General features: G+C 37.8%; 1 protein-coding gene across 1 annotated transcript; it reads right to left on the minus strand.

Moving 5' to 3' along the window:
- Positions 1 to 787: 787 nt before the first annotated feature.
- clptm1 (CLPTM1 regulator of GABA type A receptor forward trafficking) lies at positions 788 to 18,372 on the minus strand. The gene is made up of 14 exons (XM_061719402.1): positions 18,276 to 18,372; positions 12,241 to 12,365; positions 7,742 to 7,865; positions 7,367 to 7,525; positions 7,038 to 7,155; positions 6,849 to 6,934; positions 6,483 to 6,603; positions 6,093 to 6,337; positions 5,776 to 5,869; positions 5,479 to 5,669; positions 4,748 to 4,843; positions 4,417 to 4,552; positions 3,148 to 3,315; positions 788 to 1,992 (listed from the first exon to the last, which is right to left on the minus strand). The coding sequence occupies exons 1-14, from the start codon at positions 18,324 to 18,326 to the stop codon at positions 1,832 to 1,834; spliced, it is 1,875 nt and encodes a 624-aa protein (XP_061575386.1). The 5' UTR covers positions 18,327 to 18,372; the 3' UTR covers positions 788 to 1,831.
- Positions 18,373 to 19,246: the final 874 nt, after the last annotated feature.

A 19,246-nucleotide genomic window follows, 5' to 3' on the forward strand; every position in this document is an offset into this window, starting at 1 on the left:
AGTCTGTCAGAATGGATAAGGTTTTCAAGCAGGTAACAGAATATTTGTGCCATTGTCCATTTCATGCACACAAACTTTATTCTGCTTTTTGTGGCATTCTTCCCATTCTCTATCTTCATCTACACCAGCTGCCTCAGCCCTGACATCAGAGTTGGTGTAGGAACATGTGACAAGATGAGGCATATTCACAGAGGAGTTCTAGCAAGCTCCTACTGGAAGGTCTTATCTGCCAGGTGCCTTGAAAACCATGTATGTTTAAGATGAGGCTCAATTTAGATGAACGTTTTATTACTTTGCTGGATTTTCCAAGTTAAAAGCAAAATATAAACTATCATGTATTTTTATTCAACTCTTGCTCAGAACTGTACACTACCAGAGTCTTTTTCAAATTGTAAATTCACAAATAGATACGTTTACACTAAGCTGATTTTTTTTTCTTTGTTTAAGAATATTTAAATGTTATGCTTTATATTTATTTGTAAACTGAATGTCTTCAAACGTTCATCTTTAGGCTTGTGATAGCTGTTCACAATTTTCTGTCATTCTTCAGGTGTAAATAACCCACGGAAAGGGGCAGGAAAAAAAACAAAACTGGTGTAATAATGAATAATTCAGATGGGATCATAGTCCAGTAATGTAAATCCTGTAAAAGCACAACAATTGCATTTCCAGCATTCTGTCAATGAAAACTAGTGTGAAAAAGTGAGTTTCATGCAAAAATATCATTTTCGAACACTAAGAAAAATTATGATTAAACTTGACGGGGAAAAAAAGCTTTGCATAGACATTTTAAATCACACTCAGTTTTACTATAAACATGAATGTCCAAAAATCTAATATGTACCAACACAGAACCCAATTCCTTTCAGGACTTTCAGCACTCATTAAAAAGAGAAAGAAAGACTAATTCTTCCATCACACACCTGAGAGCCTCCTGTCTGTCAGGTGACCCAATCTGGATCATGACGGTGAGATGATTTTGAAAATCAAAGAGCCACGGTGAAATGGGGGGGGATAATAATCAATTATTCATTGCTAGACAGTTTTGACATCAGTATTATTAACAGGAGTCTGTACAGTTTGAGGACATACAAAAGAATGTTTCAGTGACTGGAAACAAAAGTATATCATTGACAATATTAATATATTTATATTAATACCAACAAGGCTGTTATTCTTTTTTTTGTTCAAGTTTAGAACATTAAGCATTTGTTTAAAATTGAGGGTAGTAGTCATTGTTTTGTGGGTAGTGCCCCGCAGTGTTGTCCATCATGTCACGTCTCTTCCTCAGCCTTCAGTTTGGCTCAGGATCTTTCCAGTTCCCTCCAGCACTACACACCAGTTTCCAGGCAACCAGAACATGGTGCTCACATGGAATGAAAAGAAAAATTCACAAGAAACCTACACAAAGAACACAAGTTGCACTTGGCCTCTTTCTTCCCTGTATAAAAAAAAAATATTACTGCAACCTGTTCCCCTCCCAAACATCTACTCCAGGACACTTTTACCCTCAGAAAAGAAAAAAAAAAAAATACAGAATACAGTACATCACATTTTGTTTTACTTCACTTGAACTGCAAAATGAGAGGATTGGATTGGGTGGGGAACAAAAATGAAAAAATTTACCAAGTCTACACTGAAGATGATTCTCTGTGGATCTACACAGAAATCAGAGGGAAGATTTAAACTGTATTTTTTCTTCTTTTTTTTTTTCCTTTTTGAAGCGGCGTCCATGACAGCTAAACGCTCATGCCCCTCCCTGCCCAATTTCTACAAGTCCTCTTCACCCCAGCAGTCAGGGGTACGAGGGAAGATAAGTGCGAGGTCTGGCTTAGTCGTTCTTCTTCTCCTCCTCTGGCTTATTTGTGATGGCGGCCACTTCTGCTGTGCCGTTCTGAGTCTGGTCAGCTCCGCTGGTGCCAAACTCATTGACCCTGTTGGGATCGACCCGATAGATCCAGCGCTGGTAAAGATAGATGAAGAAAACCACATCTGCAGGGAGATAAACTGAGGTTAGTCCAGAGAGAAATTAATACAGTTCAGATCCTTTTTCCTCATGTGTGTCTCCTTTCAGTTCCAATCCTGTTTCAAGAAGCTGTTTTAAAATCCAACCTATCTTTTGTATTATCTAAACTTAAATACACAGCTCTCAGAAAGTTTGTTAAGCTGCCAAAACTGCAAGCAGTAGTAACTCTGGTAAGACACATATGAAACATCAAGACAGTAACGCCCACCTGCTGCAGTTACTCAAATTATTCTAAACTGTGCACCAAAACAAAGTTCATAAAGGCAAACCACAGTAAAGCATGCGTGAAACCAAGCCCTTGCAGTAGATTTTATAAAGTGGATACAATTTTGTTTTTTCCAGATATAAGTTGTGGTTTCACCAAACCACTCTCACTGAATGATAAAACGCCAAGCAAATCTGAAGTTCTAAAATACTGCTGGATGCAAAACACACATAAGGCCCGTATCCACTAACCAGCTTGGAACGCGTAAACTAGGCTGCATCAACAGAAGGTGGCGCTATAGGCTACATATGCATGGCTGTAATACACAGTAGTGGGTGCTAGACAAAACCAAAACCTACAGAGATGACAAAGAACTCTCACCATGGCCGTACATGAGAGAACGCAAAATAAAAGGTTTTTTTCCAATTGGTCATGTTGGGATATTTCTTTAAAGTCAATGAGAATTAACCATGAATGTTCATTAGAATTATTGGCTGACACTTTCGCTGTTTCCATCAACCTTTGGCAATGCACAACTTCAAAACACTTATGTGGATGGGAATACTATTATCCTCTGCAGTTTCTTGCTCACTCACAGAGAAATGTTTGAGACAATTTTCTCTCTTTCTCTAAAGCCTAATCGTCCTCCTCACCCTTCTCTCTCTCTCTCTCTCCAGCCTCATGATTTTAACATTTTTATTCTCTCTGCAGTTACAAAAGCCATTGAAAGAGTGGGTTTGACCCGCAGGAGTTGGAAACATTCATAGCTGCCCAGGTCATACCTGCAGCAAAACACTGCACTCGTCTGACACACTCAAAATTGTCTTTTAAATGACTGTAGAGAGCAGTGAATGGAGTTGTTTTAGACGATTATTTCACTTCCTCTGAAAAAGATTCTGGATCAGGACAGACTCACCATCTCTGAGGCATCCTATCCTGTACATCATGGGCATCTTGATGACAAAGGCAAACAGGTCATCAATAAAAGTATTAAGAGCCTTGTAGGTGAGCATCCTCCATGGGAGGTGGGCCACAGATTTCATTTTGTAGTTGATGAATAGCTGTGGCGTCATTGTAATGAAACCTTAAAGCCAAAACAGACAAAGAAAGCATCTGGTTATATAAACATTTTCATTGACAAGTAAAATAATCAACAGGCAACATGACTGTCTGCCTGCATGGCTAATAATATCTAGCACATTAGTGGAGGCTTTTGGGAGTTGGGTATGAAATTATGATGCAAGGATAAACACATTAGCTGTATGTGTAAACACTCATCTGAGGCAAATAAGACAGATACAAATAATAAAACATTTTGAAGCCCAAAGGTTTGACAGAAGAGGGACAGAATCTGTTGGACATGTGTCCCTGTTTTGTTTTCTAAAATTCAACAGAAATCTCAGTCTAATTGTTAATTAAAACCTTTATGCAACAGAAAATTACAGGAAGTTATTGATTTTCAGTATGTCATGATGACTTAGATGTATGCAAAGGTATTATCGCCAGGATGTGTAAACTGGATCTCTTTTCCCACGTGATCATTTCAAAAAGACAATGACTGGAAGGCTAGCAGTACAGATCTGTGACCTACTGAAAATACATGGGACACCATGAACAAGTCAGACGACCACAAACCGTTCAGTACCTGACATTTTGAATCTGCTAAGAAATGACAACAGTAACAATTAACATCTTCTGTTGAAACAATTTGAAACTGAAATAACCGAAAGGGGATGTAGCCCTATTGTAATCATTTTTCTCTTCCAGTGTGTGGTGCTGCATCAAATTCAAGATTTTCTTAACAGAATAGAGTTTGGTTAGTAAAGAAAAATTAAATACAGATTCCACTGAGGTGAATGACTCAAGTTTGTTTTTTGTTTAACTGGAGGTTGTGACTTGGAAAAGTGTGAATATAAAAAGCGTAAAGATAATACATTTCATTTGTCTATTTGGGATAAAGTACAGCAGGTGAGTGTTTTCACAAATAAATGATGTCCAAATCTGTCAGGATACAAGTTGTCTATATTCAACACGTTTTGTTTAGAAAGTTTTTGTTTTCTACATGTTACAGATTTTAATGACTTTCGATTTAAAGTTAATGCATTAAGCGTATTTCTGTCATTATATATATATATATATATATATAAATAATTTTTAATGTAGCCTTTAAATGCTTCAAACTTACCAAAAGTTAACAAGAAGCCATAAAGCATGCTGAGTACCCATGAGTACCAGCCTTTGTGCTCTACATACAATAAACTGTAGACAGCATAGCAGCCAAACAGAGGGTAGAGCAGCCACGATAAGTACTTGAAGGCCATCTGTAAATAGGAAAAGAGGAAACGGTTAAAAAAATTGAGAATGAAGGACAGACATTCTTATTGATTTGCTTGCGTTACTTGATAAGAGTTTATCATTTCATGTTTTACATAACATAATGTGCTCTAAACGTACATTAGAAAATGACAGTGTGGCTAGTGTTTGGATAGTTACATTTCAGTACTGAATATACTCACATCATCATAAATTTTGGTTGAAGACTGCACATATGTTGACTTGTCTGTGAATACCAATCTTGGAATAATCCCTGCAATTTTGTTCTCTCTGTCCAACTAGAGGGAAGACAACAATACATGATTATGGGAATATGGCGAGTATAACAGAAGCCAAAACAAAAAAGTACAGTGCAAGTTCTACATAAATAATAATTCATCCAATTAAACAAAGCTAAACTTATGACAAAATTATTATTATTCTCAATTATTTATTCAGTAACGAATAGCCAGTTTGACATTACTATGACAACAGTATGTAAAAATACACTATACAAAGACCCAGGTTACTTCTGATTGACAACAGATCTGACGTTCAATCGGTTCAGAGATGACTTCTTAAAGTATCCAGCCTGATCAACATCAATTACGGTTTTTCTTAATAACTCAAAAAACTCCCTTGTTTGGACCATGACACATTTCCTAAAAGTGCTTCAAAATATCAGAGTTTGACAGGTCCTTTTATTTGTTAATTAAAAACAGGGTTTCCATCCCATTAACTGAAAACAACTAACGCGTCAGAGATGTAATACGAAATAATTTTCTTGGAATAATTGACCAGGCATTTCTTAATAATTTTTTTAAAATTGGGTTATTTTTCTTTACTTTAAGCAGGTAATCTTAAAACATCAACATTAATCTAGATAGTGCATGTCCATATATCCAAAACAAGTTGGGATTTTTTTTCCACTTACTTTGACATCCATGACCTTGGTGATTTTCCACAGGTCAATAAGAAGACCAATGAAGACGCTGACCTGGACCACAAAGTTGGTTTCATTGTCCAGAATGTACAGCAGCACCACTCCAGACTGAAACACTCCAAATATGATGGAGCGCACAGACAAACCTTCTAGGGACTGTCTGCTGTTCCAAAACTGGATATCTGACAAGAAAATGGTGGTAAGGTAAGGTTGGGAGCTGAAGCACTGTGCAAAATCTGATTAATGTTTTAAAGTAAAATACTTGCTTAAGGATTGTTGTGATCTTACCATTTTTGAAGGCGAGAAACTCAAAGATGCTGTGCACAATGGAGACAACAATGGTGAGCCCCAGCAGGTATGGGTTGGTTTCCAAAAGAGCAACCTGTTTTTAAATAACAATAAGAACAACTTCAACTTGGGAAGGCAAAACAATAATTGTCACTTTTGTGCTGCACTGCTGACATGCCTCTGCACCAGTGATGATGATACTCACAGAACTACCAATAGCCAAAGTGGCACATGTATGTTAAGGACAGGCTGGCAGGGAAGAACTCATCTTTGCAGCAAATATTTTCCTTTGAGCCTTCTGACCCATGAGTACTTACCTTAACAGAGTCTTGGTCTTCATCCGACTGCTCATAGGTGTCCTCAGGGAGGAAATTCCAGGGTGAGCGAGCATTCTGCGCAGCATACAGCTGCCAGCGCCACAAAGATAGCGGGCAGTAAATGAGACGTAGAGGGAGTTTTGTCAGGGTGTCATTGATCGGGTAGTAGTCCTTCTGAAGGTTCCAGTAGTCGTTGAAGTACACAATGGGATAGTAGTCCCCGCTGACTGCATCAAACTTAACATCTTTTTTAAGAAAAACAGAATTATTAGACAAACTTTTAACATAGACCGAAAAACAAAACATAGATAAGAAAAGCATGTTAATTAAGTGAGAAATTTACATTCTGAAACACTTAAGATATTTAGAAAAATATTTACAGAAACTTACACTGGTCTAGAGGGGGTGGAACAGAACCTTTCACCCAGGCTGTGTGATCATCTACCATGTTGATGGTGAGGTTGGGGTGCCAGTGTGAGATTATTTCCACTGGACCATGGCTTTCAGCCCGCTGTGAGGAAGAACAAATATATGTCAGACATGTCAGTGCAAACAGACACTCCCGGTAATCAACAACAAATGGAAAGCTTTTTTTTCTTTTTTGGTTCTCCTGCTGAAAAATGGGACAAAGACTTTCCTTTTCAAGCAAACGAAAATACAAATACAATTATTTTAAACTGCTGCAATAGATTGGAGCAATACAAAGTCGCCAAATTCTCTTTGGGTGATGCATGTAGAACAAAATAAGATATTAACCTTAATCATCTCGGGATCTGCTTCCGTCTCCCCTGTGAGCAGATTCTTGGTTTTCATGAACTTTCTCCGTTTGAATTTATTCAGCCCTGAAAGAGTTTAAATAAAAAAAATTTAAAAAAAAAGGGGGGGGGGATTAGCGCTTGAAACACTCAGGCATTTTATCGTTATAACTTATATCCAGGTTCTTACTTCGCGTTGAATGAACTGTTGCCAATCTGCGATACTGCCCCTTACGTTTGGGGTCTGGATGGAATCCACTTTTGGTGAAGTACACGTGCATGTACAGAGAGCCGTTCTGCAGTACTTTCTGCAATCACACATCAAACAGAAGGCTGTATTAATGTTTCAGCCACATGAAAACACTAAACATCGACTTCACTATTAACTGGTTGTTCCTGTCCATCAACATAAAGCTCTTGTTTCCTAAGATCAAACCAGTTTCTTTATCATCAACCCACTACTTTCTGGCATGCTTTGCCCTAACATTGTACGTCCCCACCATCCTCAGTCAACCGTACCTCTGGGATGTCCAACTCCTTATTGAACTCATAGCAGCCATCGCCCTCCTCCCCCGTGGTCCAGTCTCCATAGACCAGGTCTCTGTGGAACCAGAACAGGTCGTCTGTATTGTTGAAGTCAGAGAACACTTCCTCCTGCGACACGTACACATACAGGTCCTGCAGGCACGGTGAGAAAATAAAAGGTGTTTATCATATTAGAGCATTAGAACAGATACAGCCAGTTAGTCAGGGGAAGAGAGAGAACACTGGCTTACATTTTAATTACTTAAGGGGATAAGAGTTTGGCAATTGTTTAGGAATTATGACCTTGAATTGAACTGCTAAGGTTGAATACCTCATAATGGAAATCTATGGAAAAGATATGAGCAATACCATGAGGGTGTCTTTGGAGAACAGGTTCCTGCTGGGAACTCTGGGTGCACCTGCAGGTGTGTTGGGGTCAGGAGTGGACGGCCCTCGGCGGAACCAGCTACTGATCGCCCAGATTATGAAGATTCTGATGGAACACGTTCAGATTAAGAGAGAGGCATGGGGAGATTGGGTCAATATAAAGTTTAAGAGGGAGAAATGGAATTAAAGAATAACAAGTATTAAAAAAGCAAGCAGAAGGGGAGTTGAGCAAGGTTACAATAGCAAACAAAAATTCTCAGACAAGGTTTCGATGCCATTATCTGATAAATACCTGCTACAGGTGAATGAAACCTGTTTTAGGCTAGTGAGATTTGTCTGTATCCAGTCAAACTACAATACACGCAGACTTAAAAAGACATGCCTTTCATGGATGATAAACAGGTGAGGGGTCAAATGAGAAAAACAGTCTGTAGCAAAGAGAAGCCATCATTTGTTGTAATAACAAAAAAAGAGAAATAAAAAAAAAACAGTAAAAGCTTCTCAATGTTACTTCTGAAGTCCACTTTAGGACTTATGATTATCTTCATTGTATACCTACCCCTTTGGCACAGATTTGTTTTTCTAAATCTTGTGTTATAGACTTTTATTGACTTATAGATCAGTGACTTAAGTGAAGAACAGGCATCATGTTCACAAAAAATGACATTCACTTTAGATAAGATCTCAGTTTCACACACCTTGGACTCGGGACTTCAAAATTATCTGGAATCCCATGAATTACTCTCTTTGCAAATGCTACCATCTGCTGTATGCAGGTTTATGGACAATTTTAATCACAACCATAGACGTTTGACCAAAAAAAAAAGTGGCTATCACTCATTAATTCATGTTTGTACTGCATCAATCAAGATCCTATTTTTGAATTTAAGTGTTTGAGTATCAGTGTTTGTTGAAAATTGTGTGCCCATTTCCCTTTTTATTTTATTGCAGTACATATCTGACCCAAATAACATTTGGAACTGCGCCTCAGACATATGTAACGTACAGGGATTGTTTGAATGAACTGGATGGGGGGTGATTCTTTCAATTCATTTTTCTTAATCATAGGACATTTATATAATAGCAGAATCTGTGCTAATAGAATATCATACAATTGTTTAGCACATGTACACTCTAAATCCTGATCCTGATGAGAAATCAAATGTCTAGTGCCAAAGAATGACATTTGAAATTATATAGTTGGTCCAATAAAAGACTGCTCTTCTACAGTTGGGTTGCTGATTGGTAAGAATATTTGACTGAATGCCTAAAGATGGTGTTTTTAAAGTAGGTGCCACAGAAACACTACAATTGTCCCATCTTCAAACACACATCTATCTATCCTATCTATGTGCAATACTCTTCCATCCTTTCAGTGCAATATTCTTCCACCCATCCAAGTGCAATATTCCTCCACCCATTCATGTACATTTTTATTTTATTCTCCCATTCACTCTTTTCTTATAGTGTATATATATATATATATTTATGTTTACTTTCTTTGTTCATTTTTGTTGTGTACAGTTTAATTGCTTATATAGTCTTGAATTTGTTTTGCACTTTGACAGAGCTGCTGCCTAATTTCATTGTAGAAGTATAATGATAATAAAGGCTTTCTATTTCTATTTCTACATGCTTATGAGCATGATACGTAGGAATGACCATTGCCTCAGAGGAACTGGGTAATAACATAAAACATCTCACAACATTTGCAATACCTTGGGTAAACAACTCTTGATTGCCTTTCAGTTGTCACACTTTTTTAACTGAAATAAATACTGCACTGTGTTCATTAAATGTCCTCCATTTTTTGATGTATGACAATAAAATACAATGAAAAAAATAAATAAATAAAAATCCCCTACTGGTATAAATTTTCATACTATTTGAGTCACTTGGCTATGACTCGACACCCTTTTCCATATTTAGTGAATGGAGCATTATGAATATGACAATCTGGCACGATCAATATGTCCACCAAACAGCAGATGATACTGTTTTTCATAGTCTCTGCCGTGCTTAGAAATGACAAATTCTAATGTTGGGGTAATTCAGTTGTATATGTTCTTCTAAAGAAGAAGAAAAAGTCAAATTATACAAGATCACATCCAAGTGGAAGTTGCTATGCAGCCAGCACTGTACAGTGATCAACTTCTCACAACCTGAGTTGGCCTCTCATTGTGTCCACTCCTCGTATAGCATGTAAATTAGCCATAAAGCCCCATCCCACATGTAGTCAGGGGTTGTTCCTTCAATATTCTACACAAAACATGTGGGTTGTTTGACCTTGTTTGACAATGAGGCTGCAAGTCATTTGCTGCACACTCCAGGTCTGACATCCACTGCCATGGAGTTAATGGACATTTGCGCCAATGATATGCATTGTCACATGTAACAAATATTAAATGGAGATGCTGACAAGATGAAAAATGTGTTTTCTATGGATGGGGAATTTTAAGAGTGTTGTATTTTGTCAACTCTTCAAGTCCAACAACAAAATGTCTGTTTGCTTTTTGCCTATATCACTTATGCTCCAATCTGCACATAAAAGCTTGAATGGTCATAAAGACAGAAGTAGCAACATGGGGTGAAAATTCCTTACAAAGACCTGAAACAGGGTCAGCTGGGGTCACAGGTACCGGCTCAACTCACTTTTACCCATCTCCTTGGCTCTTTCATTAGGGCTGTGATAGGGCTGGGCGATTATACGATCTCGATTTGTGATCGCGATCAAATTAAGTTCGATCACGGTGATCAGCTGTGGGTCTACTTTCTCGATCACGTGCAAAACATGCTGCAGCAAAGTGCACGACAACCAATCACAACCCGCTTTCCTGGCAACGCGCTGTCTGCATTAATTGATGATGCGCATGACATGCCGCTGCAAGTTGCATGACCATAGGAGCACATTTTCTTTTAGTTAAAACTGTAGTGGGGACAGATGTTTAGAGGAACCTATGTATGTACCGGGTGAAGGCTGATTTATTGCTCCGCGTTACAACAACGCAGAACTCTGCGTCGATTTAAGGCGGAACCATAATTCAGGCTTTAGGCAGTGCTTTAAGTGGGCCGGCACGCAACGGTACGGAGTACCCCCACTTCTCAATGTTAGCCTCTGGCGTACCGGGACTTTTTACGGCGTACCGGGACTTCTCATGAGCTCACAGTACTCTGTTTTCTCCTTGCGATTTGGCTACAGTGGCGTCGCAACGCGACTGCCCCTCGTGAGACGTTCACTCATAAAGCCTGATTTATGGTTCCGCGCTAAATCGACGCAGAGCCTACGCCGTATGGTACGCGGTGACGCGCAACGTACGTGCGCGTCACCGCGTAGCATACGGCGTAGGGTCTGCGTTGGTGTACCGCGGAACCATAAATCAGTTTACGGAGGTCCCGGGAGTCGAGAGTGTGAGAAAGCAATAGAAAGAATGCAAAGAAGATATTTTAATCTTTCTTTAAAAGTGGAGAGGAGGAGAAGTATTCAAGGATTTGGGGAATACAAGGAGCTGAAGGGATCCCGGACACCAGAAGCTCTGAAGCCTCTGCTGAAAGCTGTCCATCAAAATCAAAAACCCCCCCCCCCCCCCCCCTCCTGAAATAAAAACAGTCAAAATCATCCCCCCTGAAATAAAAATGAATGTGGTTTTACTGCTATTTCAACATTTAGAGTCATCACCAGAAAAATAACTTATTTGACAATTTTCATCTGTTTCAAGTAAATTTTCACTTGAAATAAGTAGGAAAATCCGCCAGTGGGACAAGATTTATCTTCTCATTACAAGCAAAAAAATCTTGTTCCTGGCAGATTTTTCTACTTATTTTAAGTGAAAATCGATGTTTTTTTCCAGTGATGAGTCTTGTTTTAAGTCTAATGAGATTTTTTTTTACTAAAATAAGACATTTTAACTAGAAATAAGACAAATATTCTTGTTAAAATTTTGAGTGAACAATATTAGTGGCTTGATATTCTGTGCACTGTTTTTGTTCACAGTTCTGCAGGTTTTACAGTTCACTCACTTGCACTTTTTTGGTTGGTTTACATTTTAAATGATCATGAAAATTTTTTTTGTCTGCTAAAACTACTTGAAACTTTTTTAAACTGCTTAAAACTACCTGTTTGTTGAGCCATTTTCTATATGGCTCTTGTTAAAACATGCTATTTGCTTTATTTGTTAATAAAAAAAAAAACTAATCTCTGGTTTCTTTCTATTTTATTCCAGAAGGGAGGGGGGATCTTCTGATTTAAAAAAATCGTGTTTAAAAATCGAGATCATTCAATATGGGGAAAAAAAATCGTGATCACTTTTTTTGCCATATCCCCCAGCCCTAGGCTGTGAGACCACTATGATATATAATGTAGCATTACATTAATGGCATCCGAGTTCACTTATCTGTGGGCTGACTATGTGTTTACGAAGAGTCAGAGAGCATATCAGAATTTAAAATAACAAAAATTAAAACATTTAAATGAACCAACTCACCTAAAGAGGACTCCTTTAATGACCTGCCATGCATTAGGTGGCTGCTGCTGCTGTTGCTCCTGCGCATTTTCAGCTGTCTGCACAGTCTGGCCATCTGTTGTTGCAGGAGTCCCATTGCTGCTAACCTACAACCAAGCAAACAAAAACAAAAAAACATTGTCAATGTTGAGAGCCAAAAAAAAGGGGAGGGAAAAAAATCCTCGATGACAATCCAGCAGAAGTTCCAAGTCAGGAGCATCAGCTAATCTCCAACAAAAGGAATCCAATGATTTATTCCAGGTGCAATGAGGACAGTGTATACATATAAATGCGAAGAGGTGATTTGTTAAAGAATAAAATCATTCCACCATTATAAAATGTTGGTTTTTTTTTTATTACATAATATGTGAAAGAATCATTATACTGAGTTTCGGCTCTGTAGGACTGGTTGCACATAAACCTACAAAACAGCCCAACCATGAAATGAGCTTTAGCTACATTAGCTGAGTATTTTTATTTTTGCCATAAAATTAAACCCATTTTAAATATGTTTTGCTTTGATTCACTGCTTTTCCTCATCTGTATCTGAGCTCTAACTCTTCATTCATCCTTAAGCTTGCTCAGCCTGGAGTGTGCCGTGTCTTCTCAGCCGTTTGAAGTGGACATAAATGACTGCGTTTGAATGTTGTCTTTACAAATAAAAAAAAAAAGCTAAATCTGTCGAAGTTAACAGGTTTAAAAAGTGGCAGAGATTAAAGAAGCAGATAGGAGTTTGTCAATCTTTAGCTCTAAGGGTCCACCATATAGGTTGGACGTTAAAGCCTCATTTATGCTTATGCACGGCTGTCACTGGCGATAATATTTCTACATTGTTGGCTGTGGCTGTGTGTGCAGATTATTTAATCCTTTAGTCCTTTTCATCTATATTTCTTTCCTCATTTATCAAAAATGGCGACAGGAGAGCAGACCTTGTGCAAGTTGGAGCCAAGCGCCAACCATCCAACCATTAATGGTCATGAGTAACCAAGTTTCATTGCAGTTCCTTGACTGACTGATAGAGGCTGGCTCCAAAAGCTAATCAATCTCCATGAACTCCTATGTTAAAATGTCCATCTTAAGAGCAGTCAATTAGGTAAATAATTATATTGTTCTAGTGTCGTCACTTTGATGTTGGAGAGCCACAGGATGTTTTCTTTTAAGATGCTCACATATGCGGTTGTGCTACTATACGCTATTTTGATGTTACATAGCGCTTTGTTGGGTTTCTCCATGAAAAGGTCCAAACCTTAGATGCTAGAATTTATGTTTTGGGAGGTAGAAGTTTAATTCGATGAGTGTATGCTACTTGTACTCGCCATTGTCAGGGTGTTGTGTACATGCGGCATGCAACGCATTCTATGCAAATCAACGTATTTAAATAATCAGAATAATTGATTACGTCTGCGCATCGTTGCAGCTTTAGAAATTAGATATTCAGCAGTGAAAATTTGGCAGCAGCTCTGCAGCTATTTAGGTGGGCATCAGAAGGAGCTGGTAAACACAACTAACTTTGATTGACATGTGGTGGGTGTGTTCCTGTCAACTTCCTGGGCAACATGGCAGTACGAGGAAAAAGGCTTCAAAACAGCTCTTCAGAAACCAATGGGTAACGGGACTGATGCTTCGTTTATTGTACAGTCTATGGTAGTGCATGGCTCCTGATGCTGAAATGGGAAAGGTCAAGAAAGATTAAGACCCTCAAAAGACCACAGCATCTGGAAAGGTTTTCTGCATTCTAAATATGTCTTATCATAATCCACTGTCCTGATAGAGTTGTAATTATAGATTAGTTTAAATTATACTTTTGAAATTTGACTTTTTAAATTAGAGATGCACCGATGGATCGGCACCCGATCGGTATCGGTCCGATAATGGCCCTATCAGTTTTGATCGGAAAATAATAATAATAATAGTTCAAAGTGGGCCGATCAGATGACGTTTACAACAACAAACCGCCCCCCACGCGTGCGTTCCCACATCTCAGACCCAGGTGTCCTGCGGGGGCGTGGCCGTCTCTACAAAACATCAACACTAAAAATGGCGTTGCCGGTATGGGAGTTTTACAATGTCCGAAAAGGACAACAAATTTGCAGTTTGCAAGGTCCAAAGGAGATACCCTGGGGAGGAATGTTACAAAAGAATTGTAACACAACGAAGCTTATAGGACATTTGAAAGTTTTTCACACAAAGGAGTATATTGAGTTGGCTGCCGCTAAGACAGACACAGAAAAAGAGCAACGCTGCTAACTCCGCTGAACGTAACAGAGACCTACAAACAACAGCAAGAAAAATAAAGAACTACATCGTAAGGTAATGAATTCATATGCTTTGCTCAGCCGCTTTCTGTTCTAGAAGACACCGGGTTTAAACGCGTCGTTAATTGCTTGGATCCACGGTACGCGCTGCCGCGTCGTAAATATTTCACTGATGAATGACCGCCGGAGTTATACCAAACTATATACAGTCCAAAGCCTCATGCAGGACGACAGTGACATTGGAGCTCTAGTGTGAAGAGTTTCACTCACAAGAGTTTCCTCACACGCGGCAAATGCTAAAGCTTTCACTAGGCTTAATAATTCATAATTCATTTTATTTCAATTCCTCTTTCCACAGGAAAACTAAGGTTTATAGTTTACAACTTGTATCAACTTTTAGAGAGTGACATGTCTGCTGTTGTCTGTGTTGGTGCACATTTTGTACATAATTATTGCCACAGGAAAGCTTAAGCTAGTAAGCTACACTTACTCTTTGTAAGCCGAGTCCAAGTCGTCTCTACGAGTCTCTAGAGGGTGAAATATTGCATATTGCCTCAGCCTGAAATATAACAGTCAATTCATGATACTTTCTCATCTCCTAATTTTTATACAATAATACAATGTCAGTGTTTTGTACATGAGACAACAGTATTGACGAATGTATGAATTTCACGCTGTGATCGTGATCAGCAATATCAGGATCGGCAGATACTGCTTTTGGAGAACAGTTATCGGTGATTGGCCCTCAAAATCCTGATCGGTGCATCTCTATCTTAAATTTGATAACCATGCATACAAAAACCCTTGCGCTCACTAAAATCAGTCAGTTCCTCCTTCAAGGCATTTTAGCAGTTTCAGTCTTCAGTGTGTCCATGTAAACCCCCTCTCTGGCAAGGCCACATTCTATTGAAATGACACAATAGACAAGCACATGCCAAGTCATGAGACCCATTCACTATCTAAACATCTAATCTCCCCTGTTGTCATCTAAACAAGGGAGACTATAGTGGTTGGCCCCTTGAAACAAACAGCAGCTGAGGCTAGAAATGATTACTTTTCTTTAAAAAAAAAAAAACAGGTTATCATTTATATATGTGCTAAAAGAAACCTCAAATGTTCCAAACACAGAAAATGTGAAGCTTTGTAGTATGATACTGGCCTGGCAACATAAACAAAACAGTTCAAGGCCATCGAGTGGCTCATAATAGGGCTTTTCATCCTCACGGCTATGTCCTGCTGCATTAAAATAGAAACAAATCTATTATGAGAAACATGACCCTCTGTCTCCTGAAGGGATCACAGTAATAATTATCCAGACAGATCCCAAACACACTTAATAATAGGATCAAGTTATGTCTTCCAGTTAAGATAATCCTTACAATTTGCACACCCTGAACAAGTATTAATAATTAACCACATTCTTAGGGTCCAAAAGTAAGATTGTAAATGTGTGTAGCCTTAAGAGGGAAACGTTGTGGTAAGTTATTCACAGCAATTACATTTTAAACCAGACCAGACACCAGTGTTATTTAAAGCTACTTAAAACACCAATCCGAAATGTTTCTTCAAAGATTCAAAAACAGTGCATCTCAATTGTTACACATATGGTGCTACTAAATCTGACAATGGGTTATCCTAACCAACCAGTTTTATTGTGAAAGAGACATTTAGTTCATAATGTACTCTTGGTCAGGTTTCTGCAAAACATCAATTGCCACATTCAGACAAGAGATCAGATCATCTGAGAATTCATTGAACATTAAACACACAATTCTGAAGATGAAGCTACATCTGATTAGATGACAAAAACTCATACATTTAGAAATGTCTGATAAATCGTGGTTAATGTTGTGTAATGACAATTCTTAGACATATTCACAATGTTAATCACTATAATAACGATATTAATAAGATTCAATACAAATAACACTTCACATCTGAATCCATAAAAAAAATTTAAATAAATAAATAAAACCTAAAAATATACCATCTTAAAAGCTACTCAACAAAAGATAATCCACTGTGCTGGTCTGCAAAGATAACCACTTGTTGCTTAATTGGGAGTTTTGTGGGTTTGATTAAACACAAGGACAACTAGCGGTTGGTTTCAGAAAGTGATCAGTGACTTCTTGTTACTTGTGATGAGTGTTTATCAATTCAAGAAATAATTCCTGGTTAGAGCTACGGACTCATTACTCCGGCACTTTAAAACCAACGTGTTGTACATTTTCTCTTTTAATATTATTTGTTCTTTTGTATTGCACCAATCACCACAACAAATTCCTTGTGTGTGTTAGACTACTTGGCAATAAACTTCTTTCTATACATCCTAAAGTCACAGATTATGAGACCATGGGCCCTGTAATGCAAAAAAAAAATAAAAATAAAAAGGTAAAAATTAAAACATTAATTTCTTCCATTTTGAGTCGGGTTGTGGTCATTTAATTTCTCGGTTTTGGTGGATTTCACGCTTCTCCAGTTTATAAATACATTCGTCTAATTCAGGTGTATTGTGTTCATGTCTTTGACACTTCCTAGATAACCTGCGCTGCGGCACGATGAACCTTCTTCTTGATGATGATGATGATGATGATGATGATGATGAATGAATTTTTATTTCGAACATGTATATAAAATGAAAGTAAAAATAATAAAAAAGATAAACATTTACATCTTTATATAAACATATGTTCGAAAAAAAGGAGTAGGAAGAAGTGTACACTTTTCCCTAGTTCATAGCCCTCTATAACACTTACATTATTGCTATTACAGTATTATATCTACACAATATCCATATAAATATAATCTATATAAATACTCTGTAAACATGCCTATTATTACATAATTATCCATATAAGTATATAGACAATATAAATATTACATAAATGTTATATCAATATCTAGAAAATACAACTATTATATACATCTATATAAATATACACTATATAAACTACATAAATACCCCTATAAATATATATGTGCTACATACCAATAAATATATAACATACATTACATAATTTCAACTATCCCTCTCAACAGATAATATATACTACATAAATATCTAAACATATCTTAAGCAAGAATAATATACCATTTTTTCCCCACCTTATTTGTTTCTCACACTCCCTGTCAACTCATTTCCTCTTCCTCTCCCTATCTTTAAGATAAAAAAATATATACAGCCAGAGCCAAAACTGCAAGTCAATTAGACATTTACAGATCTGACAAGACGTTTTAAATAAATAAGCGTGTGCTGCTACAAACTGGCCCAATTAAGGCTGATTTATGGTTCCGCGTTACACTAACGCAGAGCCCACGGCGTAGGTTACGCGAGGACGCGCGCCGTACGGTGCGCGTCTCCGCGTACCCTACGCCGTAGGCTCTGCGTCGATTTAACGCAGAAGCATAAATCATGCTTCAGCTCCGGGCCTCGTGATAGCTCTGTCCCGCTGCGGTAACCAGCAGTCCAGGTGGAAACATTTGTCCTCAATTGACCCCCTTGTCAGTATAAATGTAATGTTCGTCTTCAGATAAAATGTCACTGTCAACCCCCCCCCCACTCCGCAGCTCCACCTGTATCGGTCGGGGTTTCTCCTCCACACATCGGAGGGTTTTAAAGCCGACCGGCACTGAAGCTCGTGTAACAGTCGCTAAAACGTTGAAATGAAAACAAGCCCGCGCATGTCGTTCAAATGATTGTACCGGCCTATCTCCCCTGAATGTGTCAGGCGAAAAACCACCGCAAAAAGTGATGTATTTTACCTCGCCGTTGCTCACGGTAGCTTTGGTTGATTCACTCTCCTGCGTCGCCATCTTTCCTCTTCTCTGTCGCGCACACGCCACACTGCTGGACGGGAAACCGCGTCCGCTCTCGCGAGAACTCAGCCGGAGAGCCGAGAGACAGTCACTGGTGTGACGTGGGATCTCCAAATTGGTCTCGAGGCTGTGATGAAAAATGTGAGGTTTAAATATGGATATATATTCCAAGCTCCTTTATTATTTAATGTATTTATTTAGTTAGTTATCTATTTATTTCGGTCAATTATAAGCATAAAAATCAATAAGCTAGGTTTTTTTAGGTCAACATGGTGATTATTTTGACCGAAAAGGTCTGGGCTTGAAGCATAAAGCTTATCTTGCCCACCTTTTAACATAATAGAATATACAAAAAGAACAAATGAAGTATAATGAGGCTACACAAGATAATAATAATAATAATAATAATAATAATAATAATAATAATAATAGCTGTAATAACTGTAATAATAATAATAATAATAATAATAATAGCTGTAATAACTGTAATAATAATAATAATAATGATAGTAGTAATAATAATAATAATAATAATAATAATAATAATAATAATAATAATAATAATAATAATAATAATAATGATAGCTCTGAAAACAGAAAGTAAAAAGATGCTAAAGAAACCGACAAAACCAATTTAGGTTGTCATTTCATCTCATGCATGTGTATCATGTCTATACATCAAATCCTACATACTATTCATGCATATGTTCATACTGGTACACATCCACACACAGGCACACACACACCTACACGCATATATGTGTACATTCTTCTTTGTTTGCTAATTCTGCTTCTATATATTTATCCATTACCTTTGCTTTGAATAATAGCTTATGTGCTTTTATTGAGTTTGCTAATTTAAGGTCATTGTCTAATGAGTTCCACAGTTTTACTCCTAAAACGGATATACATCTACC

Source organism: Cololabis saira, chromosome 4, assembly GCF_033807715.1.
Source record: "Cololabis saira isolate AMF1-May2022 chromosome 4, fColSai1.1, whole genome shotgun sequence".
Classification (NCBI taxonomy): domain Eukaryota; kingdom Metazoa; phylum Chordata; class Actinopteri; order Beloniformes; family Belonidae; genus Cololabis; species Cololabis saira.